Here is a 15,597-nt window from a genome sequence, read left to right on the forward strand (position 1 = left end):
TCTACCCATTTCATCTTGAAGAATTCTCTCCTAGAACTCTCTGACCTGCTCTAGTCTTTTCCTAGTGTACAGCTGACTTGTTGGGATCTCCTTTCTTCCTAGTCCTGGGCATTCTCTTTGCTTCTTTTTTGGCTTAGATATTCTATCTCCTGGATCCCACACGTTCTACTTTCTTGTTTTACTCCTTTATTGTGGTAGTCTACATCCTCCAATAAGGGTGCATGACAGGTAAATTGCGTGAGAATTGCATTTCTGAAAATGCTTTATTTTCTCCTAAGGATTGATAATTTGACTATTTATAGAATTCTAATTTTGAAATGGCTGTGCCTCAAAAATTATAAGGCATTACTCAATTATTGTTCAGCCATCAAATTATTGTTGGGAAATCCAATACTATTTTGTTTCTATTCAGGATGCTTGTATGATCTTTTCTTTGTCCCAGTGTCTTGAAATTTCAAGTGATGTAACCTTCATGAGGGTTTATTTTTATCTATTTATTGGAAGACACTTCTTCATGGGTCTGTTGTACTCTTACAAGTCTTTGGAGTATACCAAGAATGCAAGGCCCTGACCATCCTAAAATTGGATTATTTCTCAGGCTTGTGTTTGCGGTGAGCAACCTTGAGGGGTAAGATAAGTCTGCTTTCAGGACAAATAGTGGGGTTGCTTATTGCTTTCAATAAAAGCAGTTAGATCTTTCAACTTCAGTGTTCCTCAGCTGCAATACAAAACCACTGTATATGCAGTATCCGTGGGTCCTGCCCTTATGCATTGCCCCTGTGGGACTTGGGGGCAAGGGAAACTGACACATACTAATGCTCACGCTGCTTGCTCTTCTTTATCTCTCACTCAGAAATCTTCTATCTTCTGTTTGTATCCATGAAACAGTAACAGGATAACTTATTGATTGTAAGTATGGAAAGATCAAATCCCAGTCCTGACATCATTTTCCTGGGCACTTGATAGACTCCTGCAATCTGGAAACAGAAATTGTCTTGAGTTATTTATTTGATGATTTCCTGTGAATCTAGAAAACTAATTGCTGCTTTTCCTTTCTGTAAAATTACAACTTTATTGAAATAAAATTCATATATCATTAAAGTCACCAACTTAGTTGTTTTAGTATATTCACAGTTATATAACTATTATCACGACATAATTGCAAACATTTTCCTTATCCTAAGAAGAAAGCTGATACCTATTAGCAGTCACTCCACATTATCCCCTCTCTTCAGGCCCTGGCAACCACTAATTTACTTTCTTTCTCCATGGATTTGCATATTCTGGGCATTTCATGTAAATGGAATTATACAATATGTGGCCTTATATGATTAGCTTCTTAGCATAATGTTTGAAGATTTATCAATGTTATAGCATGTATCCATACTTTAATCCTTCCTGTTGTCAAATAATATTCCATTGTATGGATATACCACATTTTGTTTGTCCATTCACCAGTTGAGAGACATTTCAGTTTCCCCTTTTTAGCTATTATGAATAATGCTGCTGCTATATCTAAATGTTAGTGTCACCCCAAAATTCAAATGCTGGAACCTAATACTCAGTGTGATATCATTAAGAGGTGGGACCTTTTGGAATGAAGTCATGAGGGCTCCAACCTCATTAATGGGATTAGTACCCTCATGAAAGAGACTTGAGTAAGCTCCCTTGCCTCTTCTGATATGCAAAGATAATAGCAACAAGGTGCCATCTGTGAAGCAGACAGAGTGTTCACCAGACACTGAATCTTTTGGCACCTTGATGTTGGACTTCCCAGCCTCTGGAACTTAGAAATAAATTTCTGTTGCTTTCTCTTTCTTTTTTTTTTTTTTTTTTGAGACAGTCTCTTTCTGTCACCCAGGCTGGAGTGCAGTGGCGTGATCTCAGCTCACTACAGCCTCTGCCTCCCGGGTTCAAGCAGTTCTCCTGCCTCAGCCTCCTGAGTTGCTGGGATTACAGATGTGCGCAACCATGCCTGGCTAATTTTTGTATTTTTAGTAGAGACAGGGTTTCACCGTGTTGGCTAGGCTGGTCTCAAACTCCTGACCTCAAGCAATCCGCCTGCCTTGGCCTCCCAAAGTGCTGGAATTACAGTTGTGAGCCACCACGCCCAGCCTTTTCTATTGTTTATAAATGATATAATCTAAGCTGTTTTGTTATAGCAGCCCAAACAAAATTGTGTACATTTTTGTGTTAATGTAGGTTTTCATTTCTTGTGAGTATAAACCTAAAAGCAGAATTGCTGGGTCATGTGGTAGCTCTATGTTTAACATTTTGAGGAACTGCCATATATTTTCCAAAGAGGCTATTTGATTTTAGAGTCCCACCAGCATTGTATAATGGTTCTAATTTTTCCACATCCTTGTCAACACTTGCCATTCTCTCTCTTATTTTAGCCATCGTAGTGAGTGTGAAGTTGTATCTCATTGTGGTTTTGTTTGTACTCACCTAATGACTATTGATGTTCAGCATCTTTTCATGTGCTTATTAGCCATTTGTATATCCTCGCTGGGGAAATGTTTATTCAAACACTTTGTCCATTTTTTAAATAGGGTTGTCTTTATATTGTTGAGTTATAAGAGTTATTTATAGATTCTGGATACAAATCTCTTACGTGATATACGATTTGCAAAAATTTTATCCCATTCCGTGGGTTGTTGTGTCATTTTCTTGATGAAGTATTATGATGAAATTCAATTTATTTATTTATTGTCACTCATCTTTTTGATACCATATCATCTAAGAACCCATTGCCAAATCCAGGATCACAAGGATTTATACCCATTTTCTTCTAGGAATTTTATAGTTTTAGTTTTTACATTTAGGTTGACGATCCATTTTGAGTTATCTTTTGTATATGGTATGAGATAGGGATTCAACTTAATTCTTTTGCATGGTAGATATGCAAAGTTATGCCACTGTCATTTGTTGCAAACAGTGTTTTTTTCCCTAATGATTTGTTTTGGCACCTCTGTCAAAAATCAATTGACCATAAATGTAAGGGTTTATACCTAGACTCTTAAGTTATATTCCACTGATCTATGTGTTTAGCCTTATGAAAATACCACACTTACTGTTGATTTGTAGTAAGTTTTAAAATCAGGAAATATGAATCCTCTAGCTGTTTTTCTTTGGTCCCTTGCATTTTTGTGTGAATTTTAGGATTACTTTCAGAAAAATAAAAGGCCATTTGGTAGTTTGTGTTGAATCTGTAGATCAATATGGGGGAGTATTGCCATCTTAACAATGTTAAATCTTTAGATCCAAGAAAATGTTGTATCTTTCCATTTATTTAGATCTTCCTTAATTTATTTCAACAATATTTTGAGGTTTTCAATGAATAAATCTTCTTTAAACTTTTTCTTAAGTATTTTTATTATTTTTAATGCTATTGTAAATTGAATTTCTTTTTCAAATTCATTTTCAGGATACTCACTGATAGCAAATAGAAATATAATTAAGAGGTAGGGTCTCACTATGTTGCCCATGTTGGTCTTGAACTCCTGGCCTCAAGTGATCCTCCTGCCTTGGACTCCCAAAGTTACAGGTTATCGCATGAGCACTGTCCCTGGCCCTCAAAGTATTTTCTGATTTTCCTATGTTTTTTTTCTTGATTATTTATTTAGGAGTATGTTGTTTAATTTCCATGTATTTAAAAAGTTACCCAATTTTTTTCTGCTATTTTGAATTTCATTCAATTGTGGTCAGAGAACATGCTTTTCGTTATTTTGATATTTTAAAATTTATTAAAGTTTGTTTTATAGCCTAACATTTATTCCCTCCTGGAGAATGTTTCTTGTGCACTTGAGAAGAATGTGTATTCTGCTACTGTTGGGAGGAGTGTTCTATAGCTATCTGAGTCTAATTGCCTTATGGTATTGTTCAAGTATTCTCTATCTTTATTGATCTTCTATAGATCTCTCAGTCTAATTGGTTTATAGTGTTGTTCAAGTATTCTATTTCCTTATTGATCTGCTGTAGATATCTAAGACTAATTGGTTTATAGTGTTATTCAAGTATTTCCATATTGATCTTCTGTCTCATTGCTCTATTTATTATTGAAAGTGGGATATCAAAGTTTGAAACTACCATTATATTATTGTCTATTTCTTCTTTCAATTCTGTCACTTTTTTGTTTGTTTGTTTGGGGGAGGGGTGTGTGTGTGTGTGTGTGTGTGTGTTTGAGATGGAGTCTTGCTCTGTCACCCAGGCTGGAGTGCAGCTGCATGATCTCGACTCACTGCAACCTCCGCCTCCTGAGTTCAAGCAATTCTCTTGCCTCAGCCTCCCAAGTAGCTGGGATTACAGGCACATGCCACCACGCCTGGCTAATTTTTGTATTTTTTGATGAAGGTGGGGTTTTGCCATGTTGGCCAGGCTGGTCTTAAACTCCCGATCTCAGGTGATCAGCCCACCTTGGCCTTCTAAAGTGTTGGGATTACATGCATGAGCCACTATACCCAACCTGTCAGTTTCTACTTTTTGTATTTTGGGGCTTGGTTGTTATGTCTTCCTGATGGATTGACTCTTTTATTATTATAAAATGTTCTTGTCTCTAGTAACAATTTTTGTCTTAAAGTCTACTTTGTCCAAAATATTACTAGAGCTACTCTAGCTGCCTTTTGCTTTTATGGAAGAGTTGATTTTCAGAGGCACTGACAACCATTCTGGAAAGCAGAAGTTGTTCCGGTTTTAGGTCTGCTTTCTCCCCCATTTCCAAAGTTACCTTTTGGAGACTCCGTAATGCTGCATAGCTTTGCTGCTTTTATTGCTGCTTAGGATCAGCTTTCTTGGGTCAGCTAAGTCATTACAATGAGTCCTTCTGCTTTCCGGTTTCCTAAATTTTGTAACCGTTAACTCCTTTTCTATTTTCTTTTACTTTTGAGTTTATTACTTTTTAAAAAATCTTCACTATTATATTAATGGCTTTTCCAAGGAAACAGAATTCAATGAGTGATTTAAATCTTTAACTTGTATTCGAGGGTAAACCTTTAGCTTTTAGTTGCTTTACTCTTAGTAACCTAAATTTTCTTGTATAGTCACCAGCATTTTTTTTTTTTCATGATCAGAGGGCTTTTAAATATCAGGGCTCCAGATACCTGGTAATATCCTAAACTTAATTAGAGTGCCTATATTTGGGGTTATATTATCTTTTAAATTCAGGCATGGGGGTCTGAATATCTTTGATTCAAAATAAGAGTCAGCTGCTTCCAAGTCGGTTCACTGCTTGATTTTCCTTAGAGCAATGATTCCCAAACTTGACCATGTCCTAGACCTCATCCCCAGAGTTTCTGATCCAGGATATCTGGGGTGAGGCCCAAGAATTTGCATTTTCAGCAAGTACACAGGTGATGCTGGTGCTGCTGGTCCCAGGACCACAGTAAGAACCACTTCTTTAGTGTGTGGACAGTGAAATGTTCCTTTTGGAGGCAGGGAGGACATTCAGGAAACAGATGAGTACAAAGAAGGAGAGAAACAGAGAGAAGTTTGTGCCCACTTCCTGTTGCTCCCAGCTTGTGGCACCCCTTCTGTTTTCCCCCTTTCCGTGCACCAACAAAACCTGACAAAATCTGCTTAGAGAAGAGTCTCCTGGCATCAGAATTGTACTTTACTTAAAGGCAAAAAAAAAAAAAAAAAAGAAGTGAATATCCATGCAAAACCTTAATTTGAAACCCTTCAAAGGTTGTTGTTTTTGAGATGGGATCTTGCTCTTGCTCTGTCATCCAGGCTGGAGTGCAGTGGTACAATCACAACTCATTGCAGCCTCAAACTCCTGGGCTCAAAGGATCCTCTCACCTCAGCCTCCTGAGTAGCTGGGACTACAGGCGTGCACCCTCATGCCTACCTAATTTTTAATTTTTTTGTAGAGACAGGATCTCATTGTGTTGCCCAGGCTGGTCTCGGACTCCCGGGCTCAAGCAATCCTTCTGCTTCAGCCTCCGATAGTGTTGGCATCACAGACATGAGCCACTGTGCCCAGCCTAAAGGTATTCTTATGAGGAATTTTAAAGGAGTTGGGGGCTGGGGGCAGAGGCTTATGCCTGTAATCCTAGCATTTTCGGAGGCCAAGGCAGAAGGATCACTTGAGACCAGGAGTTTGAGACCACCCTGGGCGACATGGCAAAACCCCATCTCTACAAAAAATACAACAATTAGCTGGGTGTGGTGGCACATACCTGTAGTCCCAGCTACTCAGGAGGCTGAGATGGGAGGATGGCTTGAGCCTGGGAGGTCAAGGTTGCAGTGAGCCAAGAACACACCACTGCACTCCAGCCTGAGTGATAGAACAAGACTCTATCTCACACAGACACAAAGGTGGGGGGCAGTGGGTAGGAAGTCTAGCAGGGTCTAGAGAAGTCATTACATAATTTTGTGAGAAGAACTAGGGTATTTTCTAAGGCAACAGGATGCTAGGTAGTTTTGTTAAGAAGTCCCGTGTCCTCAGGTTTCAGTTATCTCCTAGTTGCAAATCTGAGAAGGCGGACCCAGTGTCCCCAGTGTCTACTGGTGGGAGGAGCCCAGAGTTAAGGCCGTTCCTCTGGGTTCTTTTCTTGTGGCCATTTGGAGATTCTGCTGTAATTGTCTCATATTTAGCTTCCCCCCCCCCCCTCAGAATGTTCTTCTGCAGTATGGTTGCAAATATTGAGGAATAAAATTCTGGCCCCAAAAGATAGTATCTCAAAAGATAGAGATAGTTGGGAGGAAGCCAAGAGAAGTGAGGACCCAAAACCCTTGCCCAGATGAGGCTGCCTTTCACAAACACTTTTATTACTTATAATGCAATGCCCCTGGATAGTTCTAGTGCTTCAGAAAGTGAGGAGCTGGGGAGAGAGGGAATAGGGTCTTGGTAGATGAAATGAGAAAGCAAGTTGTAGGAGATGAGTTTTGCCTCCAACTTGTCACTTCCTTTCTTAAGCCTGTTTTTTCATCTATCAAATGATGATTTTGTTTGAAATAAATCCCAGAGGTGCTTCCATCTTGGTATTCTTTTATTTTTTTCCCCATATCTTTTGGGCAGCCAAGGAAAGAAACCAGGTCTCTTGACTTCTAAGATAGAGCTCAGAGTATCTAGACGATGCAGTCTTCCTGAACCATGTGGTCCCAGAGGCTCCATGTGATTTCCTGTTAGAGGTTTTCAGTGGCTTTGGAATAGAAGGAAGTTTATTGCTATGACAGTCAGGCAGCCACACTGGGGATATATGCTGTATCATGTAGTGTAGGAAAAAGTCAGTATTACCCAATCAGGTAATCTGATTTTTAGACAGCCTGTTCCAGGCTGTCTATGGCTGAGCATAGCATTAGTCTTGTCTCCAAAACAGTTTTTTTTTTTTTAAATACAGTGTGTACTTGGCTTGTCTATTTCTTTTGGATATAAAAATATATCTTGCCTGAAATTTATTTTCATTCTTATTTTGGAAGCAACTAAATTGTTCTGAGATGTTCCTTGTAGCAGTAATTTAGCATTTACTGAGCATCCTCTATGTGCCAGGCTTGGTGTGAAGTGATAGAAATGTAGAGAAAGACTCTGAGGTAGGGAAATATATCTAGCAGGAGGAGGGCAGAGAAAGACAAGGGGGAGAAAAGGCCAATATTCATTTATCTATCCCTTGTTTCATTCCTCAGAGATTTGTTTAGCATTTGGTATGCGCCAAGCTCTGTGCTGGGTTCCTGGGATACAAAAGTGAATAAGACAGAGACATCCCGTATTCTGGCAAAACCACACTGCAATACAGCATGGTTAACCCTGAAATAGAGGAGGCCACATCAACCTGAGAGGGGGCGGAAGTAGAGGTGGGATCCAGATCCATGGAGGGCTTCCTGAGGAGGTGACCTGCAAATGCAAACAAAGTACAAATGCAGGCCAGCCAAGTGAGGGAAGGAACAGTTAAGCAATGGCTAGAGAGAGGGAGTGCTTAGTTGTGTGTAGACTGTGTATTTAGGAATGTGGATTTAAGGAAGAACAGGAGGAAATGAGGCTATAAAAGTAGGCGAGGTTCCGCTCTTGAAAGAGGTTTTATCCCTCGCTTAGAACTTTGAACTTCAACCTAGAGTGACGGAGAAGCCACTTAAATACCTCATAATGGAGGAATTATTACAGGAAGCTGCAGCCATTTAAAAAGGCATACAGATGATATAACTGCGTAGATATTAAGTTTGAAAAGCAGAATATGGCCGGGTGTGGTGGCTCATGCCTGTAATCCCAGCACTTTGGGAGGCCAAGGTGGGCAAATCACTTGAGGTCAGGAGTTCAAGACCAGCCTGGCCAACGTTTTGAAACCCTGTCACTCCTAAAAAATACAAAAAAAAAATTAGCTGGCTGTGTTGGCAGTTACCTGTAATCCCAGCTACTCGGGAGGCTGAGGCAGGAGAATCACTTGAACCCGGGAGGCGGAGGTTGCTGTGAGCCAAGATTGCACCACTGCGCTCCAGCCTGGGTTACAGAGTGAGACTTGTGAACATAAAAATTATGTGCTCACTGTGTTTGCTGATATATGAAATATATTTAGGTTGGTGCAAAAGTATTTGTGCAGTTACTTTTGCACCAGCGTAATTAATTATGACAATGGCAAAGCATGAGAGGATGTCTAAAAGTAGAATCTGTTATTTGCATGGCGAGAGTCTTTAAGAATTCCTTTATAATATTCACTCAGCACTGTATCACTACTATATGCAAATAGATCAAGATACAATCCCTTCCCTCTATCATCAAATATGGGGAGAGCTGATAACTTTCATGCACTTTTAAAAACTATGTGATTATGAAATGTCCAGAATAGGCAGATCAATAAAGACAGAAAGTAGATTGGTGGTTGCCAAGATCTAGGGGGAGTGAGGAATTGAAATGACAGGCACAGGGCTTCTTTTTGAGCTGATGGAAATGTTCTGGAATTATATAATGGTTGCGGTTGGACATGCAACCTTATGAATATATGAAGACTTATTGAACTGTATAGTTGGTTAAAATGCTTAATTTTATGTTATACAAATTGTATCTCAATAAAAATTATAGGAAGAAAAAAGGTGCTGATTCCACAGAGATGATATTGTTTATACCTTATCTTTATTTTATTTTATTTTATTTTACTTTGGTAGTAAAAGGCAATCGCAAATGTGAGTTGAACTGCCAGGCAATGGGCTACCGCTTCTATGTACGGCAAGCTGAGAAGGTCATTGATGGCACCCCCTGTGACCAGAACGGCACGGCCATCTGTGTGTCTGGGCAGTGCAAGGTAAGTGCCCCCAAACTGGGGTGAATTCTTAGGGTGTTTGATCTGTGACTGCTGACTCCATTGTTTTCCAGGGAGAGACTAGGCTGCTAGCTCCCCCCAACCCACGTCAGGGCCACTGAACCATGCGCTCTGGGAGGAGTGGGCTGAGATGGGGCTGCTTGGTCAGCCCTGACTGTGCTTTTGATCTTTGGGCATCACCAGGTCCCACTGTAGCATTCCCATTATTAAGTGATTTATGTTGACACCACATGCTTCACAATGGACACGGCAATCTTTGCGAGTTGGATCTGGAGCTCCTTCCTTGCCTGTGAAACGGAGGTTATGGAAAGGGCACTGCTAGTTTAATCAAGAAATGGTTGGCGTCATGAGGGTGGCATTTTAAGGGAATGGCATATTTTATCTTGCCTCTCCCCAGAAGGGGCAGGCTTCCAAAGGAAAGTTGTTTCGTGCCTTTTATAGCAGAAGTTGTACTTTAAACAGGAAGTTTTCAACCTCCTTAGGCTTCTGAAGTCTGTTCCAGGAACTCCCCGCCTGGCGTTCTGCAAACATTCTGGGCTTCAGAGAATCCTTGTGGGATGCTTAATGTTGACAGAAAGCACCATTTGGTTAAAAATAGGCATCTTAGATGAAATGGCACAAATTCCGTAGCTACGTTAATTTGCGCTTGGACTTCTACCCTCCTTTCATCTATATATGTATTCGTGGAGCTAAGATTTAGCAGGTAAATGACTCTGGACCCCAAACGAAGAGTCTATCTTAATTAGCACTCTATAGCTAGCTGGCAGACCGATTTTAATCACAGGAAGAGCTCTTTGGCTATAACACCTGGAAGTTCCTATTATAGTTTGAATATAACTTGCTACAGTGTTTAATATTAGGGATATTGAGGTGTGATTTGTGAGCACAACCTACCCCCCCCAATAACATTTTGAATGAGGAGGTTTCAAATAGGATGCAAAATAACTTATAAAGCAGGATTGATATTCTCAGATTTTTAAAAAGTATATTTTTAATTATTATGAGTACATAATGGATGTATGTATTTATGAGATATATGTGATATTTTGATACAGACATACAGTGTGTAATGATCAAATCTGGGTAACTGGGGTATCCATCACCTCAAGTTTTTAGCATTTCTTTGTATTAGGAACATTCCAGTGCTACTCTTTTATTTTACTTTATTTATTTTTTGAGATGGAGTTTCACTCTTGTTGCCCAGGCTGGAGTGCAATGGCACAATCTCAGCTCACTGCAACCTCCGCCTCCTAGGTTCAAGGGATTCTCCTATCTCAGCCTCCTGAGTAGCTGGGATTACAGGCTCACGCCACTACGCCCAACTAATTTTTTGTATTTTTAATAGAGATGGGGTTTCACCATGTTGGCCAGGCTGGTCTTGAACCCCTGACCTCAAGTGATCCACCCGCCTTGGCCTCCTAAAGTGTTGGGTTTACAGGCATGAGCCACTGCACCCAGCTTCTACTCTTTTAGTTTTCTTAAAATATACAATAAATTATTGTTAGCTATAGTCACCCTATTGTGCTACCAAACACTTGATCTTATTCATTCTAACTGTATTTTTTTGCCCATTAACCATCCTCACTTTATAACCCCATCCCTACTACCCTTTCCAGTCTCTGGCAACCATCATTTCACTCTCAGTCTTCAGGAGTTCAATTTTGGTTTTTTTAGCTCCCACATATGAGTGAAAGCATGATATTTGTCTTTGTATGCCTGGCTTATTTCAGTTGACAGAATGTCCTTCAGTTCTATCCATGCTGTTGCAAATGACAGATTTTGTTCTCACATTTCGAATGCAAGTTAAGAAAGGAACAAGGTGTCACTTGATACCTGATGTGTATGAAGGAACTTTGGAAGAGCAAACCCTGAAAGAATTAGGATGCGGTATAGAAGAAGCAGGAAACATGGGAAACATCATAGCCTCCAGTTTTCCGCTCCTTTGGAAAAACCACTGGTTTTCGCACATCCTCTCTGAGCTTCAGTGTCCTCAGAAAATACTTAAGGGCGTTCTCTGAGAGTTTTGTGATCTCCAACTTTAATGTTCCCTGCTTCTAAATGTTACTGAACTAAAATGATGGGCCTGATAGCAATCTAGCTTTATCTTTCAGATTCCAAAGCAACTGTTTCATTTCCTGAATACAGGTGCACACTGTTGAGGAATGGTGAATGTAATGGTAGAGTATAATGGTTACAAACCTGCCCTCTGAAGTTGAATTGCCTGGGTTCAAGTCATGCCTCTTCCACAGATTTACTGTGTGATTTTGCAAAAGTTACTTAAGCTCTCTGTGCTTCTGTACATCATCTAAAGAATGAGGAGGATGGTACCTATGTCCTGTGTTGCAGTGAAGAGTCATGACCGTATAACAGGGTTTGGCATTCAGTAAGCATACTGGCATTTATTAGTATTATCACTGCATATGCCTACATATATACCATTGTACTTGGATTTTCTATGCAAAAGTATTTGCTTTTTTTTGTCGATTATAGATTTGTCAGATGCACATGCTCTTTTGGGTCAGTGTTCTCACGCTATAGTGTGAATCACTGGGGGATTGCAGATTCTGATTCAGTAGGGCCTGGGGAAGGGCCTGGGAGTCCGCTTTTCTAACAAACTTCCATGTGATATTGATGCTGCTGGTCCCTGGATCATATTTTGAGTAGCAAGGTTTTAAGGGACATTGATTAAAATATAGTTAACAAAGAGCCAGAAATATAAATATATGGTGGTGAGATGACTTGGAAGGAATATGAAATGTGGTCTCTTCACTGGGAGAGCACATTTTCTTAGTATTTCATTAAATGTCTATTAGCTGATGATAGAAAAGCAAACACTTATAAGGACATGGGTATGGATTCTTACTAATTGATGAAAAACATTCAAACTTTACGACAGCACAGTTTGCAGATAATAATTGCTAAAAGCCTGAAACAGACATTTTCCAGGATGTGAGTATATTAATAGGGTTCTGATGTTACTAGGACTACTTGGATACTACTTTGCATTTGTTCTCTGCATTTGCCTGAAATTCCCTCATTGAAGTTGTTGGAACCACTGACTATCCCGTCCTCTCTAGAACTTCAGTTTAAATAATCAGAAGTACATTTGCTTCCCAGGCTGAACTTCTGTTTACTTTGCAACTTTCAAAGGGTAAAGTGTCCTTTTCTAAATATTTGATTGGATGCCCAGAATTCAAATTGATTTCTCTACCTCTCTGACTTGTGGCTGAGAAAGCTGTCACTCGCAGACAGTTTTCCCTAAGATGTGTGTCTGCATCTGAAATAGTGACACAAAGCTTCTCCTGGCCACATAGAGTTGAAGGAAATAGCCAGGCTTGCAAGAAAAGTTAATGAAAGGTGACAAGCCTTACATAATAATATGAGCTGAGTCTACAAAAGGGTGCTCATGAGAGGAGCGCACTGTCCTCACATCAAGCCAAGTAAAGGCCCCAGGCCCACCTATTGCTGGCTTGAATGCTCTGTTTCAGCTCAAGCTAGAGCCTATTGGAGCTCCTCTGTGGTTTATTTATTTTTTAAAAATTCTTAATTTGTCATTTTTGGGCACATAATATATATTTATAGAGTACATAAGATAATTTGATACAGGCAAACAATACGTAATAATCACATCAGAGTAAATGGGGTATCCATCCCCTCAAGCATTTATCCTTTGTGTTACAAATGATCCAGTTATACTGAGTTATTTTAAAATGTACAATGACATTATTATTGACTGTAGTCACCCTGTTGTGCTATCAAATACTAGATATTATTTATTCTTTCTATTTTTTTGTACCCATTAACTATCCCCACCTCCCCTTTAACCCCCAACTACCCTTCCCAGCCTCTGGTAACCATCATTATCCTCTCTATCTCAATGAGTTCAATTGTTTTAATTTTTGGCTTCCACAAATAAGTGAGAACATGCCAAGTTTGTCTTTTTGTTTGTTTGTTTTTTTAAGACGGAGTCTTACTCTGTTGCCCAAGTTGAAGTGCAGTGCTGCAATCTTGGTTCACTGCAGCCTCTGCCTCCCAGGCTCAAGCCATTCTCCTGTCTCAGCCTCCTGAGTAGCTGGGATTACAGGCATGTGCCACCACACCTGGCTAATTTTTGTATTTTTAGTAGAGACAGGGTTTTGTCGTGTTGGCCAAGCTGGTCTCGAACTCCTGACCTCAGGTAATCCAGCTGCCTTGGCCTCCCAAAGTGCTGGGATTACAGGTGTGAGCCACCTCGCCCGGCCCGAAGTTTGTCTTTTTGTGCCTGGTTTATTTCACTTAACATAATGACCTCCAGTTCCATCTATGCTGTTGCAAATGACAGGATCTCATTCTTCTTTGTGTCTAAATAGTACTTTATTTTGTATATGTACCACATTTTCTTTATACATTCATCTGTTAATGGACACTTAAGTTGATGCAAATCTTGGCTTTTGTGAATAGTGTTGCAGTAGACATGAGTGTGCAGATATCTCTTCGATACACTGATTTCTTTTCTTTGGGGTATATGCCTACCAGTGAGACTGCTGGATCATAGGGTAGCTCTATTCTTACTTTTTTGAGGAACCTCCAAACTGTTCTCCATAGTGGTTGTACTAACTTACATTCCCACCTACAGTGTAAGAGGGTTACTTTTACTCTACATCCTCACCGTCATTTGTTATTGCCTCACTTTTAGTGAGTTATTCACTCATATTAGAACTGGGGTGAGACAATATCTCATTGTAGTTTGGATTTGCATTTCTCTAATGATCAGTGATGTTGAGTAGGTTTCTGTATACCTGTTTTCCATTTGTATGTCTTCTTTTAAGAAATGTTTATTCAAATCTTTTGCCCATTTTATTTATTTTTATTTTATTTTATGTTATGTTATGTTATGTTATGTTATTTTTGAGATGGAGTCTTGCTCTGTCGCCCAGGCTGGAGTGCAGTGGTGCAATCTTGGCTCACTGCAAGCTCCACCTCCCGGGTTCACGCCATTCTCCTCCCTCAGCCTCCCAAGTAGCTGGGACTATAGGCGCCTGCCACCACACCTGGCTAATTTTTTTGTATTTTTAATAGAGTCGGGGTTTCACCATGTTAGCCAGGATGGTCTTGATCTCCTGACCTCGTGATCTGCCTGCCTCAGCCTCCCAAAGTGCTGGGATTACAGGCATGAGCCACTGTACCCGGCCCTGCCCTGCCCATTTTAAAATCAGATTATTAGATATTTTTCCTATAGAGTTGTTTGAGCTACTATATATTTTGGTTATTAATCCCTTGTCAGATGGGTAGTTTGCAAATATTTTCTCCCATTCTGTGGGTTGTCTCTTCACTTTGTTGATTATTTTCTTTGCTGTGCAGAAACTTTTTAACTTGATGTGGTCTGATTTGTCCATTTTTCCTTTCGTTGCCTGTGTTTGTGGGGTATTACTCAAGAAATCTCTGCCCAGTCCTATGTCCCAGAGAGTTCCCCCAATGTTTTCTTGTAGTAGTTTCATAGTTTGAGGTCTTAGATTTAAGTGTTTAATCCATTTTGGTTTGATTTTTGTATATGGTGAGAGATAGGAGTTTAGTTTCATTCTTCTGCATATGGATTTCCAGTTTTCCCAGCACCATTTTTTTTTTGAGGAGACTGTCCTTTTTCCAATGTATGCTCTTGACCCCTTTAATGCAAATGAGTTCACTGTAGATGTGTGGATTTATTTCTAGGTTCTCTATTCTGTTCCATTGGTCTATATGTCTCTTTTTATGCCAGTACCATGCTGTTTTGGTTACTATTGCTCTGTAGTGTGATTTGAAATCAAGTAATGTAATTCCTCCAGTTTTCTTCCTTTTGCTCAGGATTGCTTTGACTCTTCTTAATCTTTTGTGGTTCCATATAAATTTTAAAATTGTGTTTTTCTATTTCTGTGAAGAATTTCATTGGTATTTTGATAGGGATTACATTAAATCTGTAATTTGCTTTGGTTTTATGGACATTTTAACAATATTAATTCTTCCAATCCAGGAACACAGAATATCTTTCCATTCTTCTGTGTCCTCTTCAACTTCTTTCATCCATGTTTTATAGTTTCATTGTAGAGATCTTTTACTTCTTTGGTTAATTCCTAGGTATTTTATTTTATTTGTAGCTATAGTAAATGGGATTAGTTTTTAAATTTCTTTCTCAGATTGTTTGCTGTTGGCATATAGAAATAATGTATATTTGCTGTTCCCATATAGAAATGTTACTGTTTTTTGTGTGTCGATTTTGTATTTTGCAACTTTACTGAATTTGTTTATCAATTCTAATCATTTTTGGTGGAGTCTTTAGTGTTTTCCAAATATAAAATTATATCATCTGCAAACAAGGGTAATTTGGCTTCATCCT

At 39.4% G+C, this 15,597-nt stretch overlaps 1 protein-coding gene across 2 annotated transcripts in view; it reads left to right on the top strand.

The window, feature by feature from the left end:
- THSD4 (thrombospondin type 1 domain containing 4) overlaps nt 1-15,597 on the top strand; it is a 681,844-nt gene that overhangs the window by 294,685 nt on the left and 371,562 nt on the right. For both annotated transcript variants that reach the window (XM_054451459.2, XM_063652717.1), the window contains exon 7: nt 9,094-9,230. In XM_054451459.2, coding sequence (XP_054307434.1) covers nt 9,094-9,230 — 137 coding nt within the window. The remainder of the gene's footprint in view (nt 1-9,093; nt 9,231-15,597) is intronic.

This window comes from Pongo pygmaeus, chromosome 16 (genome assembly GCF_028885625.2).
Source record: "Pongo pygmaeus isolate AG05252 chromosome 16, NHGRI_mPonPyg2-v2.0_pri, whole genome shotgun sequence".
Lineage (NCBI taxonomy): Eukaryota > Metazoa > Chordata > Mammalia > Primates > Hominidae > Pongo > Pongo pygmaeus.